Source organism: Rhodnius prolixus, unplaced genomic scaffold (assembly GCF_049639745.1).
Source record: "Rhodnius prolixus isolate KJV_2025 unplaced genomic scaffold, Rpr scaffold_14, whole genome shotgun sequence".
Classification (NCBI taxonomy): Eukaryota; Metazoa; Arthropoda; class Insecta; order Hemiptera; family Reduviidae; genus Rhodnius; species Rhodnius prolixus.
In genome coordinates, this window is record NW_027411594.1 from 10722798 (window position 1) to 10743266 (window position 20469).

The following is a 20469-nucleotide window of genomic DNA, read 5'->3' on the forward strand; positions in this document are numbered from 1 at the left end:
TATGTCTTAATGCAGTGATGGGCAAAGTACGGCCCGCGGGCCAACTCCGGCCCGCGAAAGTATTTAATCCGGCCCGCCGAGGGTCCATCGACATGGATAGTATATGGCCCGCTATAATTACGTTTTGACGGTCGAGAAGTATAAAGTAGATTCTACTTAGTAGAATAATAGATGCATAACCTATAGGTGAAGCTAAACTAGCCGCGTAGTTACACAAGTGTGTAATGCTGTAATGTTTTTATAATATTATGATTAAAAGCTTTAACACAAAATGCATTTTTTTCTATAATTCTGGCCCTCCTCTAGAATTTCTTAAACTTTGTGGCCCCCCATTAAAAAAGTTTGCCCACCACTGTCTTAATGTATAGTTGAAAGTGTGTCGTGTGAGTAACATATCCGGTACACAAACAGGTATTAGATCGGGAAATATCCAAAGTTAAGTGCGGCAGGGCATTGTGCCGCAGGTACCTGTAGCCCTTAACGCTATTGTGCAGATTGGACCACCGTTATGTCTATGTGCCTCAAAATAAGTACCTTACAACAACACCTACGTTCTATAACTCACTTGGTGCGCTCGTGTGAACATATTTCTTTGGATCAGTGTCTTACTGTTTGCTAGTATTTCAACGTATGTTTGCTCTATAGACAAAGCTACTCAAATCTAAGCACTTTTACTCTCTTTTGCGGCCGGGAAATGGGAGTAATGCGATCGCCTCCATTCGCAGAAAATGTGTTTCAACAGGGACCACTCAGTTTGAGTATCTCTCTGTGTGGGGATCTATCTAATAGGAAAAGTCTCGGCTTGTCTGAATAACTCAAGATTAGTGTTGAGAACCGCAGTTCTAAAATGAGAACTTGCAGAAAGCAGAAACACAATATTAAGGCAATAGTGAAGTCGAAATCTCAAACTGGATGGATTTTCGTGAAATGAGTTCTCTTCGAACGTGGCGTACTCATGATTGGTATGTAGATCTACCACTTTTAGTTGATATATTGTTCATTTTAGAAATTGAGGCGAATCATTTAATCCACATTGTGATGGATATTGAAAGAAGTGGGCTCATCCTTGGGAAGAGATCATCAAAATGGACTATTTATGAGGACATTTTGTGCAGGAAATCTCACTTAGGCCTTATTCTAATAAAAACTCGCTCATTGAGAACCAGAAAACATTTACTTCATAGAAAAGTTAATTCCCACAATAAGAACTTGACACGTTTGCAGTACTTCCTCTTAATAGGAGTAAGAGGAAGCCGAAATTGGCGAAAGTAATCGCCACTTCTACGCCAATTTACACCAGATCCAAGCGGCCTCTGCTGCCTTCGGAAGAAGACTCGTTGCTCTGAGGGGCAGTCTAATGTCTAACCTCGCGCTGAACTCTCCTAGATCAGCTTTGAAGGGTGACCCTCGAGCCAGGCATTAAAAGTTGAATAAACGTGACTTTTCAGGCGAGCTTCTCTTTTAAGTGCCAATCCTCTCTAAAGTTGCCGCTCTATCGCCCCTAAAACATTAATATTAATATAAATGAATGGTTAAAATTCTGTGATTGCCGAATTAAGGGTGAATTTTTCTCAGAATCTGCTTTTCTAATTTTCCGCTATTTTCTTAAAGTCCTGTCCTCGTAGAAGGCTTGTTTGTTCCAATTGATTTTAGAAAATTTCCGGGGTAGAGAGTACTTAAGAGACACCTCTTGTGTGTAATTGTGGGAAAATTTACTGTCTTACCACTATTTAGGTCTGAATATAATTTATTGTGGGGCTCTGCGACTTGAACATTCCACAAAATTTTCAACTACCAAAGCAAGAGTTTTTATCAATTTAGTTAAAACTGACAAAGAATTGGGTAAGATGACAAGACTGAATCTTCCAGAAGCTAACCTATCTTTGAATTCATGTGAGTTTCAATCGATCTACAGACACATTCATTATTATTTTATTACCTCCGTTTTATTGTCCAATAATTTTTAATGTCTCCCCAATGAGAACATTGTCTTTATTATAAACAACAGTTAGTGTGTGTGTGATTACAATGGAATGGAAATACTTTTATTGGAAACCAAATGAAATTATTAAAATTCTATTTCTTTTACCATTCACTATTTTTGTTTAGATATGAAATTGATGTTCTGAGAATGTCATTTCAATTTTGTTTTTAAAGTTTACAAACATATGTAAGAAGTGGAATTCTCTGCTGTCTATAAATGCTTGGTTGTAGATTCAAAAAGCAAATAACTGGACGTTACACTCACATGACCTTGTCTTGCTTCTATTTATTTTCAGTAAAGTTAGATATTTTGCACTGTACAAAAAAGATATTCAATATTATACACATTCGTTACAATAGAATGTTCTCTCAGTAACCTCCCTCCCATAGAGCTGACAGTAACTTAACGAAGGTGGATGCCCCTTCACAAAATGGTTTTTTGAGAGTATTTTGTAAACGTAAAGCTGCCGCGTGTACACCTAATTCTCAAGGTTATACAGTCGAAATAATGATCTTGTTAAATACAAACTAATATAACTACAAACTATAGCGAGAACAAAAGTTATTTTAGAGGGTTGTTTTGGCAACATGAAGCTCAAAAATATTTTGTTACTCGTATCTATAGAGAAGCCATTTTGACTTGCAAGTGCACTGGACTAAAAAAAACAACAACTCGATATTTGATTTTATTATTAGATTGAATTGAATATTATTAATGTTATTACAATAAGACACATTTATTGCTGCATTAAATAGTAGCAGGGATAGTGTGGAGGGGATAAGGTGACGTAGTGAGCGAGCTGGAAGTGTAATTGCCTAGTTAATCTTATATTGGTGAAGAATATGTGACCGTTAAATGCTAAAAATATTAAAACAAAGACCAGATTTAGAGCAAAACGTATCTGTCCAGTTGAACTGTGTTAGTGAACAGAGACACTCTACTAATTTCCCAATCATTAAGTTTCAGAGTCCTTATTACAGTGATTTTTTTATATATGTTTTAATTGGCGCATCAAGGAGAAAAGTGTGGAGTTTTCGTTCTGATTAAAGCAATGGATCTATCAGGTCATGTAATGGATTTATCGCGGAAAATTGTAAGTCTAGTTTCTTTTTAATTTGTTTCCTTTATGCGGCGACAGTTGTTTACGCCGGCAGACTTGGTTCGTTGGGAGACCTACATTCTTTTTTAATGTGACTATTACAATTTCGCAACTAATCAACCGATCCGACATAGTATATGTTGAAGACGAAAAGTAAGAGACCGAGAACATTTAATTAACTCAGATAATAGAAGAATTCAACAATCTAGATATAACAGCCACTATGTAAATGTTTTTAACCCCTCAATTGAAACCCAGTCATAGCTAACTCATAAAAAGCCGTTTAATTATAACTAATTACTTTTCTAACTTAGGACTTACGGAAAGTACTCAATAAAGTTAGCCCATGATCGATTAATACACAAAATAGATCCCCAGTTGGATTGTGGGTTATGTCAGTTACAAAAGAAAGAGAACCTGGTACATATTCTTGTTGAATGCCCATTTTACAAACCCCTTAGAGAGTTTTACTTTTCTGCTAAAGTAGGGGAGCTTATAGAAAAATCGTTGAACCTAGACACTGTCAACTGGACCCATGTGCTTTATAAATATGTAAAATGTATTTTGAAATTAAGATGATTTTCTCTCAAAAATAAGTATGAATAGTTCTAAAAATAATTTTGGATATTTGTTTGCCTATTAGTTAGACTTATTCTGTTTGTAGTATCTTATTAGATGTTTCTATTTAAGTAGTTCATCTATTTAATTAATATTTCTCTATCAAAATTTATTTGTTTGTCAGTGTATGTGATTAATTTATACCTAAATACTGTCATGCTCCTTTTTATCCCAATTACAAATAAATAAAATTGAATTGAACTATTACAATTCCAATTTTACATTGTTTACTCCAAGTTAAAGGAAGAACTGGGATCTCGTCAAATCGCGAGTTGAGTTTCGAACTAATTTTTTCGTAGCGATATTTGTAACTTGGAAGTTCGATGATGGCGCACTCTCGGTGGTAGGTACTGAAACTAGCGGTTTACAAGTGATTTAAAAGGCCCGACCGATTCTTGATTAACTACCTAAATAAGTTCTGTAAAAATCCCCTGTTTGTAGAAAACTTTCGAACTGTTGTCAAATCATCAATATTTCTACTTTACTTCATTATTATTTTCAATAACTATAGCAATCTATAGAGATCTTCGCCTCTACCGCCATCCGTTCGCGCGAACGTGTTCTCCGTGTGACAGGAAGCCACAACTACGTAGTTACTAAACGCTAAAAATTAGTTTTTAAATTTTAAATGGGCAAATATCCTTCCTTGTATTTCTGGCTTTATGATAATATTTTATCTAGTTTTCGGGAAGAAATAATTGAGAACATTAAACAGAAGTCGGTTCTTTATACCCAGTTTATGACGTTTCAAATTCACTTCTCAAGCTTCTTCTTTCCATTCTCTTTTCTTTAATGTTCATTTTTACAATCTTCTTAAATAAAAGCGGTCACAGCTTGAAACCAAGTTTGTTACTAAACTTTTATAAGAAAGGTCATTTGTTTTTACCGCCGGCAAATAATTAAAATGGAGTTTTGTTTTAATGTATGCTCGTCAAGATGGGCAAATAAAGAGCGGAAGTTTTTTTTTTTATAGTGACGTAAAGCTCATATCGTTTCACTTGAGGCGCTAAGAATTCAAACAGGAAATATGGCCCCTATTTTCTTTATAACAAACAATGAGATCGAAGGACTCAGTGATGGTCTGAATCGCTTGTTCTTATTAAACTCCCGCCTGCCGGTGGTCAACCTTCGCTTATTCTTGCCCTGCGTAAACTCCTCACCACTTCCTAAACTAAGTTGCAAAGTTGCTTGAGGTCTTTTTTTCGAATCCTACCATTGAGACTTACTTCACATAAAACGCACGTTTCGTACGAGGTACGGCCCCACCAGAATCAGAGAAACTATATCTTAGACTAATGGCCATTTATTTAGCATTCGTAACCTTCAACTTCTGTGTCTTTCCCTTAAATTCTTCATTTCCGTTCGTTAGTTCCTTTGGCGATCGTACCACAATTTGAAAAAATCTAATACTGCATTGGTACGTGGAACCGTTGACCGATTTAGACCAAAACCATAATGTCCCACTTAATCGAAATACCAAATTTGAACATTTTCAGTTATGCTAACCTTTTTTGAGGTTTCCTGAGTGATTTTATTGGGAATTCTTTTTGAAAAAAGGTTCAATACTAATTGGTCCATATGGGCGTGTTTATCCACTTTAACTCAAAAACAAAAACAAACATAGAAAATTAAAAATTGATATTTCAGTTAGGTGCCATGAGAGGGGGGACGACATAATCAGCTTTTGGACAAAATAGGACGTAACGCTATTTTGGTATTTTCTTTAGGGGTGCGCATGCGCGGCAATCTCAGACAAATGGTCTTAATTCTTCATTAAACGCGGTGTTCTAGAGTTGGCTATCTTACATTTGTAGACCTTAACTTTTGTTTTGAACATTTTTACAGAGAAATTCGATTCTAGGAGAGCCGGGCTTTTCTCTAACTGCTGTTCATGTTTAGTAACCGTCTTGCCGCCTGAATAATAAAAAGTATTTGTGGATGCCGAATAAAATCGGCTGGCCGGAAGTGACTGGATTTCTTCGCATTTTGTTGCAAACGCTTCCTACGAATTTACTTCAATTTCGTGAAGTGATTACAAACATATATATCAACAATATTTACTTGAAACATTTTTCCCGAAAATTTGAAGGGAACTTCTAAGAAAAGCCAAGGAGAAAGATACTTTCTAATACGATGTGTGTCACAATATAACTCACGCTAACAGAGTTTGAAGAAAATTGATAAATTAGAACTTTTGGACCGGAAATGAGAGAAAGACTTGGTTAGGTGAATTTAATGTGAATGTGAGGCGCGGCTTTATGTTATCTCAGGGAATCATTTTGAGGAGAGAAGACCTCAGATCAGTCTTGCCGGCGTGAGAACCCTCCTGCACTCGCCCCTGTTTCTCACTCGAGTATTTAAAAAATGAGTAAATTTAATTTTGAAAATGAATCATCTGCAGAATCGCGTCGCAAGAGAAAGCAAATATTCAAAACAAATATTTTTTATTCACAAGAGAAAACTTAAAACTTGGATTATCATTTGTGTTTATGTGATTGATGGCGTCAGAGAAAATGGATTAGGTTTGCAGAGATCTTCATTTCAGATTTGTGAAGGTTGTTGATTGTGGTGCAGTAGAAGTCAGTGGAGAAGCCGCTGCAAAGTCAGATATTGTGATATCAGCGATGCTGCATGAATGAGGGAGATTGGGCAGTAAGTGGAGCCGGCGAGTAGGAAATAGTTGACGACATGGATGCTGAAGAGATGTAGGTGTATAGCTAGAGGACGAGGTCTGCTTTGGCACACACACCGAGGAGAACGAATCGCGGAACTGCTCAAAGCGAGCGTGTCCCCCTACAAACCTCTACCGTTCACACTCCGACACTACGTATTTTACTCTCTATGTCCGTTTTTTCCACAAAAAATCACCAAGTTGAGTGAACGAAAATTCTCTTATAACCACTAACTTATATTGTTCGCCCAAAAACATACCTCTTTCTAAATAATTGACCACTTCCTCCATCGTTTGCCGACTGGGCCAGAGATATGTTTCTGTATTTATGTACAGCCGGAGTTTGATTGCGGCCAATAGAGCGCAGTTTCTCTTCCAACCTTCACGGCTGATCGCTCCTCTTCTCCATCCACAGGTTTCTCTACTGGAATTATTACACCAACAGTTTACATCTCTATTTTTATTATTAATAATATTTTGCTCATTCTGTAACTTAAACAATAAAACCTGATTACTGGCTAAAGAGTGGGAGTAACATTCAGAGGTGAAGACTCCAAAACTGAGGCTTCCAAAAATATCTTTCGTAAAAAAGAGGAAATACCTTCCTTAATCAGTTATACAGGTTTCAACAGGCAAACCCCCCCTCCTTGTATTACTTTCTCTCACTTTTTATTGGTTCCAAAAGTGTAATTATATTCAACATTTTAGATGCTTAGTTGCTACACTTCATTCAAATTGCTATAAGATCAGTTTTGTAGAAAGCGTGCCGGTTTTTCTGAGCAGAGCTTAATTTCAAAATCCCTCCAGAAACACCCAAATCTCCAGTAGAGGACCTAACCACTTCTCTCTACCGGACGTTAAATTTATTAAAGAGCGGAAATGGACTATATTTCCAGACAGTTAAACAAACAAACCTCTATTAGCAAAAATATGGTGCAAATAATCGCATGATTTCCTCTGTCATTTTCAAGGTTTTGTCTAAAATTTACATTTAAATTTTCAATTTCGGAAACATTATTCTTCCTATCGTTATTCATTTTATTATATTATATTATTAAATGGACATGAACTGTACAGAAAGCTTCCCTCTCTCCAGAATTGCCTTGAAACTCAGGAGTTATTTCCGTTTTAGTTGACGGTACATTGCTGCGCTGGAACCGATTCTTCGCATTCTAAAGCAGTGACGACTATCAGTACTATAAATTACGGTTAACATTATGAAGTGCCGAACTGAATTGAGCCAATGTAGTTTATATTAGTTTTATTCACTGATATGTAATCACTGATCTCAAACTAAATTACAGCCTGCTGATGGTCTTGCTTGATGCCAGCGCGTGCTGTTCCCGCTCAGCCAATAATCTCTTTGACCACCATTAATGTCGGACGTGGGTAGCGTATGTGATTCATTCTTTACTTTGATTGATCGTTTGATCAAGAAATTATCTAAATTTCCTATTCTTACTTCCAATTACGAGTATACTACTGCGATCGCAGTAAATTTACGAAATTGAATTTACGTAATATTTTGTTGTGTTCCCCGAGTTCGAATAAACATATTTTAGCAAATTTTAGCGTGGAGGAGTGTGGATTGTCTTGAAAATTAAAAGATCTAGTTGAAAGACTCACCTTCTAATTTACACATTTTATTCAAACTCAGCTTGAAGCTTCCCCACTTCGCATTACTCTTGTTCAGTTTTCAAATCGTTTTGTTACACTCAAATTAAAGTTTTAAAGAAGTCAATATTACGTGACCAAAACTTTATTTGATGACACACGTAATTAGATTTTGGTCGAACTCCTCGACCGACCGGAACTAGCTATCACATTTGTTTCAAGTTTTTTCTCCGCAATTATTTTAGTAGAGCTCCAGGAAGCTGTGAGGTCATCGTTCCTTCATCAGCGTCATTTTTTTTGTAGAAAATTGTTTGAACTTTTCATGAAAATTGAATTGAAAAATAAATTCTTTTGAGAGTTCACATTGGAATTTTGCTTTTTTTAGGGCCGAGTATTGTAATTAGGCCGATTTGTTTCTATTGAATTTTTACCCAAAATGCCCTTTGAGATCTACCATGTGTTCGCCTGTGTAATTCTATGCTAAATGCGTAAAACTAAAACGAAAACGTTCAGAAATTTAAACTTGATAGTTGCCAAAGTTTTACCTTACGGCGTTTCCTTTTCTAAGAATAGAAATATTAAAGGAAATTTAACTACATTAAGAGGAAACCGCGCGTGGATTTATCGCAGAATTGTTAAATTTTTAATTTTGAGACCTCAAAAATGTTTGGTTGGAGTTGTCATTACAAAAATTAGCAACTTGATTAAAGACAGAAAACAGTGAACAGTAGGAGAACCTTCCGGAATATGATGAAGGTAACAATGGAGGGGGCTGAAAATTTCTGTTGCTCGTATGTTAGAGAGTCAGAGCGGAAGTTGGTGCGCTATTGTACAGCTGGGCATCATGCTGAGTGGAGCTAGGTGGATGCTAATATTTAGTCGGAAAGAAGAATAACGCCATCTTGTGTCCGCGGCAGCGCAGTTTAATGAATATTAGTGTGTGAGTTAATAAGCGTGTAAATGGAGGGGACCGTGTCCGGCGCTAATCGAATTCTCTCAGCAGCCTCTTCCTGTCGCAACCTTTCACACGCTGAGCCCGGGAGCCGCTACCTCTTTCACAATTTCCTCCTTTAATGGTCCTCCTGTACTCCGCTTGTATGGAGTCAACTTTCCCTTAGTACTGAGTGCGTCTTCCCACCACCTACTTGGACGTCAAAGAATATTCAGCTAATGTAGGCAGTGGTGTTACAGTAGAGATCTTCTGGCCAATATTTATTTGGAGCAAGCAGCAGTAGTGGTTATGAGAACCCGACCAATTTGGTCGTTGATTGTAGATACCAACCAAAACCCACCAATCATAATGCATACACACATTATTTTTGGTAAAATGGAGTGGATTGTGGCAGCACTGAGTTTCGATTTTCCCCCCGGAAATACCGGTAAAGAGCTTTCGTGACATTCGTAAAAGAAAAAAATAGTTTTTACAAATAGTTCCGGCAGCAACTATAACTGAGGAAGGAAAAGTGTGGGAAGGTTCGAGCTGGCAACGAACTGTTACACCAATTAGCTTACCGATAACTTTTTAAGATAATTTTGAAACGGCGCCAAACATTTGTTTTCTTTAAAGTTCTTAAAGCTCGTTGTACCCAGGTGTAATTCTTTGTTACTTCGAGAGCAAAGAAGTGCCGGAATGAGTGACTGTTTCAGACTGTGGTTCAGGTCATATGCAGCACCGAGTTATGGGCGTTGACAGGTGGAAGTTATGCAGACGGATTTTTCCCCAAAAGATTTGCATCTGTACATGAGTCTGGCCAGATTTCGGTACACTCACTCCGTGCCCACGAATCTCTTTGCATTGCTGAGAGAGTGTGGTGCTATCTCGAAGAAGCTGACATTGGACATTTCGACCAACCTTTAACAAGATTTTCGTCAAAACCTAATCACTGGATCTAATCTCTTTATACTCAACTGCTTTTCTTTTCTTTTTGCAATTTTCTTAAAAACAGCTTTTTGACGATTTCCTGCAAGAACTTTATCCCCTGATTTGTTTTCTGTAGATCAATTTCATTTGAAGCAATTTTCCTGCCATCATTATTTTAAGACTTTTCAGGGAAGGTGCCATTTTTTGAAGTGAATGTTTCTATTACTTCTACAATAGTAAGGAACATTGATGAGTAGCTGAAATTCTGACTACGAAGAATGTAGTCTTACCGGATTGCGAATTTCCCGAAAGTTTTCCATTTTCTTCGAATTCCTCTGCAGCTCTTCTGTATGTCGCTCAACTTGAGGCCCTTTCATTTATTTATTTACTCTCGTTATGAAAATTGAATTCAAAGAGGGGGGGGGGGTCATGCTTCTCTCAGAAGTCCGTAATTGCTGTGAATCTTTAGAGAAGAGTCAATTAACTTTTATTACAGTCTGGCAAACTGACATTATTAGAAATCTGAAGTAAATAGACGAAAATCTTAAGAAATATAGTAATAGAAAGTGGTGGTACCGTTTTGTTTCAGTAGTGATGAAACTGTTTTCTTTCCTCTTTGGGATTAGTTGAGTAGGCCGGATGTAAGCGAGAATAAGGAATGGATAAGACGTTAACAGAAAATCAATGCCACAAGCCTCGCCAGTCGCACCTCTTAACGAAGTCAATTTACATTCAAGGGATTGTCTGGAAAAATCCGTCAGTCGTTTTTAAATAAGAACAAGGGACCCTGCCGGGTGTGTTTGTATGGGTGTTTAGAATGTCGCTCGAGACTTAATTCTCGCAGTCAGAGCTCCTCGTTGGTGTGCAGGTACTTCCTCTGTGACAGGTGATCGCCCCTTCCCCTCTGGCTGCAGTAAGCACCGAGTCTGATTTAGTGACTTCATCTATGTGCTCTCGTTTGATCCCTAAGCTTCTTTTTCGCCTAAATCCCTTTATTTGATTACGGTTTCCTACCGCTTTTTGCCTCCAGCCGCACCAAATCCTCTACATCTATATGCCTATCACTTCTTTTAGCATACTTACGTAGATTCTCTGACGATTTCAACTTATCGATTTTCACAGAAGCTCCGGTTTCACAAAGTACAAAATTGTAAAGCTTTTTAAACATTCTTAGTTTCCATTTTGGCCTCCAATCAATCTGTTTGTGCCACTCTCTCTGCCTACAAGCCTCTTATCGTACAACATACTACCAATAACGTAGAAACACCTTCCTGAAGCCGACAGGGCACTGAATATGTCTCCGGGCTTTGAACTGTTTTAACGTGCTTCAAAATAAAGAAAAGAAACTATGTGTACAGTAGGCACGCCAACTGGCTTCACTAGCAGCGGCGTATCCAGAACGTCGTTTAATTAGGAGATTAGGGGGTCTAATAAGATCGCCGCGGTCCGGAAACAGAAAGTTTATATAGGAATATCATTTCCAATACCTTAAAAAAAAAAAATACTTTTGATTAAAGTCAAATCTCTTGACGATATGACGGCAGTATGATAATTAATTTTATTTATTTATTTATTTACTCTGTTTATGCCGTTAGGCATACAGAGGGAGTTGGCTACATATGGAAAAATTACATAAAATAATACTTTTGTTATAATTATACAAAATTAATTAAAGTAAAAATAAAAATAACTTGAAATTACTTTCTTTACCTAACAAAATAGTTGTATGTTACTTATGTACATGAATTAAAACAAGTGATATAAAATTCACGAACATAAACTGAATATATAACTTTCAAAAACTGGAAAAAATGAAGAGCACTATTTTGTACGTCTTTAGTCTACGAAGCCTCAAGGCCAACTCCTATGATAATTAATTAATTACCGTAACCGAAAGCTGATCATCGATCTAAAATTATTGGCCATAATTTTTTTTTTGGGGTAAAAGTTGCGATTTAGAATAACAAGGGAATAAAGTTAGCCCTAATAATGGCGCAATTCACAGCGTGAATAAAGGATTTTTATTATCAATATTAAACGCATGGTTTTGCGTGAAATTGTTCTCTCTTTTTTGGTAGACCGAGCACTAGCTTCGAGAACTTGCAATCCCAATAGAGCGATTACCGGTTCTGTAAAATGCTTCTTTCTGAGAGAATACATCTACATAATTGTCATTAAGAAGATTATGCAGATGTGATCTAGATTTTTCAAATAGAAATTTTTATTATAATTTTGTTTATATTGATGTCGCCATCTTTCTTCTTTATTCACTACGAGATGCAATCTTTAAAAAAAACTTGGGAACTACAATCGACCGGATGTGCGCCATAACTGAAATTTTATTTCTGTGGGAGTAGTTTAGCCTCACTCTAAAGTACCATTTCTGGGCATTTCTATGGCTTTCGTTTTTATGAAAATATTTGGTGTTTGTCCAAGAATCTGCGAATTTGGTTTGTCTGATGGCCGGAGAAGGTGAAGACGCAAACTGATCCAATCATAAATCTTTCTAACATGAGAACCCATCATTTGTTTGGTTCAACTTTTACAGAAATTCGGCGCTGTTTTTGAATATTTGACTTTATCTAATGCTTTTCCCTCCAGAATATTCCTGTTACAAGTCAGAAGTGCTTCTCTGATGCTAGAATATTTGCAAAGGTCTGTGGCTCTCCTTCATCCCGGCTAGAGCAGGGATGCATTAAATGCAGTTATTATGATCACAGTCGCCAATGAAGTGTGCAGTGCAGGTGTTTTCCGGTTGGTCGCTTGAAACGCTCGCTATTGTTTCTACATGGCAAGATGAAACCAATCTCCTCCGTTCCAGGAATGGAGAAAGCAGCCAGTTCGTTCGTTAGTTTACAGTAATTACCTCGGCCATGAGCAGGATAATGAAGGAAGGAAACTAAGTGGCTTTTATTTCCGCTTATTCCGCATGATCTGGCAAACGGCACATGACTGCGTCAAGACAAGTCTAGCGGATGGCTCCACTTTCATCTCAGTTTGTATAATCCTTCAACATTTCTTACCAAATCAACATTCAGCCATAATGTAATAATAGCTATTTGAAAGAAATCTTATACAATGGCGGATTTTTAAGAAACAGATTTGCAGTTTTTGTTTTTCAATAAAGCAATCAATATTTCATTTCCGCCTTCATTAGTATATCTAAAACCGATATTATTTGATAAAACATTTCTATTTTTGGTTTATTTATTTAGTATTTGATTTTATTTATTTTTTTATTGCTTATTGTGACAATTAATCAAGTACCTAAAGGAGAATAATCGTTTAAAAAAATTAAGTTGTATTTTAATGAGAAATAATAGGCAGTAAACTTTTTTCCAATCAGAATGGTAGTTCGAAGGCGTAGAAAGTAGGCGGTAGAAGGAGCCAATAGGAAGCCAAGCTATGTAAGCTAGCCACGCCCACATTAAACAGGCCACGCCGGCATCATTATTACCTTCCCTGGCAAATCAACATATATGTACTAGTGGTCTTCTTTTTCTTTCAGACAGAAATTCTATTTTATTTTTCTGTCAGAGTGACAGAATCAATATCTGATGATGGATATCTACGAATACATCGAATACATCGATAGATTTGTAATTAGTTACGGCGCCCAAGTTTGAGGACATATTACAATGAGTTGGTACTGTTTTTACGTTATTTAACAAGAAGCTTTTGGGTATACCCATATACATCCCACCATCTTTTATTTTAGGCTTGAACACTAGAGTTGTGGGATTATGAATGTAAGACGTACTGATGGGCTTAGTTTGAATGTTAACCGTATGTGCAATGAATTGACGAGATATATATTTTTTTGCGGACTGTGGCGAATCAGGCTAAAACATTCCAAAAGGAGTAAGCACAGCTAAATTGATATCTCAGCAAATTTTCTTAACGCTCTGAATGACATTTTTAGTTCATTTCAGTATAATTTTGTCATTTCAGAAAATATAGAAAATTATTTAATCAAATATTGAAGTAATAAAACAACTAAGAATATCATAACAGCATCAATAAATGTTTATTTGTGCAAGTTAAGTCCGTTCTCATGGCAAATTAAGAATACTCCAGTTTCTCTGTATCGCATTGTGTAAGTTCTTCTTACTTAGGTGAGAGGAATGATTTTGCTTTGCGTTTCATTTCTATCTGAGATCTGAAGGCTCCAGTTTATCTTACCTGACTCTTAAGCAAGGCAAACTAATCATATTTCTAACTTTATCAATATTTTATCTTATCAACAGTTATTCTATAAAAGGCTATTTAGTACTATTAGTTTTAGGTTGGTAAGTTTCATTTCTATTTATGTTTTTATGAATTTCATAAATTTTAATGCTACCATTTAATGTTTTATTTATTTATTATTATTATTATATAATTTATTTATATTTTTGTAAACAATGAAGACGCATCCACTTTCGTAACTCCATTCTCCATAATACAGATTGAGAGGGAGTCAACATGTTGCTACTAATTAAATAATGCCTAAATTTGTACAAACAGGCAGAGAGTGTAAAATGGCAGTTTGACTGGCAATGAGGTACTATTGTGGACTAGAGGAGCAGGGTAGTCCTCACCTTGCTGGGCCAGGACACCTTGAGGAGACCAGCGGTCGGTCAAAGTAGCGGGAGGGGAGTATCGACCTAAGAGTAACTCCACTGCTCACAGTTCTTATAATGAATAGACACCACCTCCGCCACAACTTATCTGCACTGAAAATCGTAGTAGTTTGATAAGGAAGCCATCTTCTACTTTAGTCGTATTGGTTCAATTACACACCCTAGATAAGTAGGTGACCGATGGAGTTCAGTCGCTTTACGTCTGAAGTGGAATGGTTCTTGTTTTTGTTTGTAATAACTTTATTGATCAAAGAATTCATGATTACATTTAGGTTTTCTTTAGAGTTTATGGCTTCTAAGAATTGGTTTATTAATAAAACATTTTCTACTCGAAACCCTGTTTCAAAGCTAACAAAAAAACAGTTTTAATGCAATTGTTTTCTAACTGAAATCTTATTTTGTGACTTTTTCGGAGTTAACTATTCCAAATAAAGTCATGGCGCCTAATCACACCATCTGCATATTTTCTCATCCTGGGGAATACTTCCAGGATTACCCAAGGTTCCATGCTTCGCCCAAATCAAAATGACATCTCGGGCCAACCCTTCCAAAATCGTATTAATGCGGTAAAACGTATTAAGCCCTCCAAGAACCTTCAAATATTCTTCATTGTCACCATTTTAGTATCCACTCCCAACAGCAGTGCTACGGAACCATTGCCTGTTCAAGGCAGAGCAGGTTTGTCAGTGAATATTTTTCTATCTGCAGCAACCTGAGTATCATTAATAGGGAAGGGGGAGAGGGGAGTGAAATAAGTGTTTCACATGCAGCGTCTCGACTTCACAAGTTGTAGCCATTAAATAAACAGTTCGAAAAGTTGTGAAGAGCCTAGTATAAGATTACTAAGGCTGTTGTGGCGCATGCCGAATACCGGCTGCGCTGCTCACATTACTGTAAGCGCCCTCTGCGGTCGGCCTTAATGGTGAGTACAAGACTGCTCTCCTAACCACTTCTTCCCACCTTGAAGAAAAAAGTTTTTAAACTCGACAACTCCCTTAAAAGGTGTGCTATACTTTGGAGTTTGAACAGGCTGAGGTTTTTGTTTCTACAATCCCAGTGATTACGGCCGCATTCGCTATACACCGGCCAGACTGTGTGTTAGTGTGTAAAGACTGTATGGTACTTCTTAGTTCGCCCACCTCCAGCGATCCTACTCTTTCTGCTTCTTCTTCTAACGAATACCACTAACCGATACACGCTTTTCACACTTGAGAAATCCAATCAAGTCTGAGCTTTTCATGCACAATAACCCACCCCGCCATCAGTGGAATACAAAACTGTGGGAAATAATGAGCAACTGAGGGACGCCCATTCTTTCCAGGCATAAAGATTCAAGCGGCCCCACTCTGTTCGGGAATATATCTTCATCTGTCAGCCCAGACTACTCTCCCTTCCTTTCAGTATTTTTTTCTTGAAAATTGTAATTTATTTCAGGCATTTTGGCGCTCTAAGATCGTTACCCACTTTTACAGAAGGAAGAGAAGTGCTGCGAACGTGACCAAATATAAATAGTTCCGGTCGCAACTTTGGCTTATTACTTACGTAATTTACATAAAATTAAATAAACTGAAATGAACAATTACGGCGAACAAGTTAGCTTAGTGGTTACCGTACTGGACTCCTACGCAGAGATCCTGGGCTCTAGATTTCCTCATTCTTAGGAGCTTCTTACAGTTCACTGTAACGAGAGAACAATGTCCGGAGATCGGCAGTACACTGAAAATGGCTCCGTGCGCAAATGACCTCAGATTCATCTTCTCAAACGCAAAATTTCAAATTCTATTTCAATCTCACTGAATAATCATTTTTTAAACAATTAGGTAATACGTAAATAACACATTGGAGGTGATCTTATACCCATGATTTCCGGAAATTACGAATTTTTCTAGAAAAGCGTTTGGAGAAAACTATCGGAGCCATTTTCAAAAAGATTCAATAATTAGTCTGACCCGGCTCAAAATAGAATTAGTGGTCCGATCAGGCTCAAAACTCATTCAGTAAGTGCTCCAACCGTGCTCAACATTCTCTCGAAATTCAGCAACTTCTTATTAATTATATTGAAGACCGTACGACTCTCAGAATGAATGTCTTTCCTTTCTAGACTGTGGGCTGTAACACCGCTAAGTTTATTCTCGATTTTTTAAAAAAGGAAAAAATTAAGTTTTGTAAAAAAAAATATTAATTTTAGGCTAATATATTTAGAAAATAATGATCGTTATAAAAGCAATTAAAACACCAAATCAATATCTCAACACTTTTTAAAAGTAAAAAACATAATTATAAATTTTATTTCGAATTATCACAAATAAACTTTTATTGTAAAACTAGAAGAACCATAAAAAATGATTCGTATTAAAATCTTTTAATTATTTTTAATGAGAAGGATGTTCTTGTTTACCTTACACACGATAAATTAAATCTGGGATAAATATTTGTTATTGAAGGTCTCATAGCATTTTCAATATTTTCTATATTGGAACGGTACTTTGTTTTTATTGACGTTTTATGATGATTCACATAAGTATGTGGCGGCAAATGGCAAAAGAACTTTCAATGCTTCGTCAGTTGGATATTCTTTTTAAACTTCAATCCAAAAAGTAGCTAAACTTTCTTGGGAAATTCAAGTTTAAGACTTCAGCAGAAAGTTGTGCAAATTCTTCCTGTGCCTTCAGTGATAAATGTTGCACTTGTTTTTTAATTAAGTTGACTTAAACACCCAATCAAACTGATTAGATTCAATATCTGAATGAAAATATTTTTTGAAATTGATTTTCTAAGTTGTCCAAATGTCCAAGTACAATCTGTTGTACTTCCAGAAGACAGCTTAAACTTAAATTATTAACAATAATAAAGTCACTGACGCTGTTAAACAATAGAGTTGCTCTCTATTTTAGTTTTCCAAATGATTAATTTTTTTATGCATGCTTTTACTTTATTTATCAGACGGAGAATGTTAGTACTTTCTCCCTGAAGAGAGAAGTTTTAGTTTATTTATCTTCTCAAAAATATCTGACTTGATTCTTCTATTTACTTGTTCCTAAAATTTTACTAAGTGAATTAATTTATCAGATCACATTATACTTCCGTGACCCCCCGTAGGGTCGCGACCCATAGTATTGATTAAGAAGCACTGATTCATAGTATTTACAGTAACTTAGGTATTATTTCCCAAAAACCCTTTTTTTTTTAGATAGAGAGTGTTACTTTCGGTAAAAATATCTAGTCAGCGGCTGGAAGTAACATCCTCCACCAGAACTTCTAGAAAAGTTATGGAATTTCGTGGTAAAGTGCTTCCATCTCCAGCTGAAAGTTGAAATAGATCAGAAGCTATCTTCTGTGTAACCTCTATAGGTTACACAGTTTTCAAATCTTGTGTCACGCTCGCCTGGTTTATTTAGTTCGAAATTTCTCTACTGCGTGTTTGAATTTAAGAATAGAGATCCTTAAAACTTGTTTTTGTCGGAAACTCAATACCAGGAATTATATAGTCGACCGGAAGTACTTACAAAACTGGTTTTACGCAATTCCTGGTCGGCAGTACAAACGTTTCCATATGATACTTTTGAGACGTGGAATAACCTCTATAGCTAGAAAAGTAATTTGATGATGAATCTGCTTGAATGAAGAAAGTTAAATTTAATGAGGTCGTCTAGCTTTCAAAACTGGTGAAACAAAAATCTTTGCGTGAATAGAGTGTATAGTTGCAGTCAAAAATGAGGAGGGTGAATTAAAAAGAGTGCGCGGACTTGTGGGCAGGACTGTACCCACTTGTCCTCTGAATAACCCTTCGAGACAAAGAGTCCACCCCCTCTCCAGATCGCACTTCTGCTACGTCACCGAGCCACTTTCTTCTTTCTCTTCTCATTTCTCTTACCCCTCCTCCAGCGAGTATTGTTTACTCACAGATCTTCATATATCTCCAAGTAATACAAGTTTCCCTATATTTCCAAAAAGGAGTTTTACAAATTAGTGTTAGAACCTCAATTAGTCAGTTGATATTGGACTGGATATTGAAGCAGTAAGAGAGCTGTTGGGATGCTGAACTGGGTGAGGAGAAGGATCGCTGGTAGGCATTTTACGACACACATGATGCAAGTACTTCGATAGTTGGAGGGAGAGTTGCTGTCTGGAGCGATCCATCTAGAAAGAGAACAGATTACAATGAGCATGAGTCCTAGATCGGGGGCTACTTCTTTTCTCTGGCAGAAGGATGTTGGTTAATCAGAGGACTGCGAAAAGAACGGCTTCTGCTGGAATTTTGGCAACACAATTGATATGCCTAAATTTCACATAAGTGGTTTTACATAAGAAAAGATTCATTGGTTTTTTAAAATTTGGAATTTTTAATTATACATTTAATTTTCATCAATGTTGCATTTGTGGTCGATAAGTCCGCCACATAAGTTGGCCCATTTTAATGTCTTGAAACTGGGATCCCAGTAACTGTTGCCTTAAACTACCAACCACCACCGCCGCCTGCAATGTAAAATGCTAGGGAATCGTACATAGTACTGAAAGAATACCTAAAAACTTAAATGCACCCCAAATAATTAATTTCCTTAGAAGAGATTCCTATATTCAACGAACAAGTAATACTAGAAGTATATTTTCATGTTCAATCTAATTTTAATTCAAGTTTTGATTCCGGATGGTTTTAGATCTTAAGCACTTAGAGTATCACTAATGAGTTGAAAAAATATAATGATGACATAGCATCCAGCCAGGAAATCAATCAAGGACAGAAATTAGAGAAGGAAAGCACTTTTTTTGCATCATTTCCGAAAAATTAATGTATAAAGTACGCGCTTTGGTCTTTCTGGAAGCTGATGTAGGGCTGTGTATTGAAGTAATTAGGTAAATCTCTTTGGTTCCGTAAATAGAATTTTCCCCCGGAAGTAGGAAGTTAGAGATGATAAGATAAATAGATTAGTGATAAACGGGAAAAGGTATTCCTGTAAATAAACGAATTTATTGAATGTTTCAGGGAAGTGAAATGAGTTCACCCCACTACAGTCTCCGTTGGAACAACCATCAAAGCCATCTGCTGACGGCATTCGACACTCTGCTGCAAAATGAGACGCTGGTCGACGTAACGCTGGTCTGTGAAGAGACCAGCTTCAAGGCGCACAAAGTGGTTCTCTCAGCCTGCAGGTAAATCTCCTTCGTATGATTGCTTGTAACTGCTAATTGATTCGAGTTCTGACCTACTGTTGTACACCAACATACCATTCATTACCTTTACAGTTCTCGGTAGGGCCCGCAGGGAGAGCTGAAGGCTTCAACTATTATCACTGGTGTTCCCTTCTGCAAGCAGACCAACACATTAGCCAGTCATCTCGTACACTTTTTATGTGGCCGTACAAATACAACAACTATGCCCATAAAAGCCTATAGAGTTGTAATCACTCCAAATAAATAGTGATTGTAATGCTATTTAATTAGAATATTTACCTCAAAATTAAAGTGGAAATCTCCTCACTAAACTGCCCCTGATGATGAGTGAAGGTCCCATACCGGTCAGGGCCACCAACATAACAATGCGAGCTACGACTGAAAAAAATCGATGATAAAAAGATTTGTGTTTTGTTCGTATTAAAAATAACCACCTAGCTCTGTATTTCTGCCTGTCGAAATAAGTTACCACAAGTGTACCTAACTACTCAAAAAATGGTTTTAAAAATTTCCATTAAACTTGGTATTCTCTGATAAATATCCAGTTGAAACGAGTAACCTGATTAGATTTGCCGCTAATCCTTATTATCCGTTTGTTTCAGTCCGTACTTCCAAAGAATATTTTCCGAGACTCCATGCAAACATCCGGTGATTGTGCTAAAAGATCTGCGAGGATGGGAGGTGCAGGCTATTGTGGACTTCATGTACCGGGGGGAGATCAGCGTCGGCCAGGAACAGCTGAGCTCGTTAATCAAAGCCGCCGAATCGCTTCAGGTTAGTTAATTCTATGAATTTAATTAGATCTGGTTTTTATTAAACACCGACGCG

The 20469-nt window shown here is 36.9% G+C and overlaps 1 protein-coding gene across 13 annotated transcripts in view; it reads left to right on the forward strand.

Annotated features, from left to right (window-relative positions):
• The window catches only part of LOC141451879 (protein jim lovell-like), a 164053-nt gene that overhangs the window by 118959 nt on the left and 24625 nt on the right, over positions 1–20469 (forward strand). For 12 of the 13 annotated variants that reach the window (XM_074123637.1, XM_074123645.1, XM_074123642.1 and 9 more), the window contains 2 exons: positions 19454–19620; positions 20244–20415. In XM_074123637.1, the coding sequence (XP_073979738.1) occupies positions 19463–19620; positions 20244–20415 (330 nt within the window). In that variant the 5' untranslated portion in view covers positions 19454–19462. Of the gene's footprint in view, positions 1–19453; positions 19621–20243; positions 20416–20469 lie in introns of those variants that run through there. The other variant, XM_074123646.1, reaches the window with a different exon arrangement.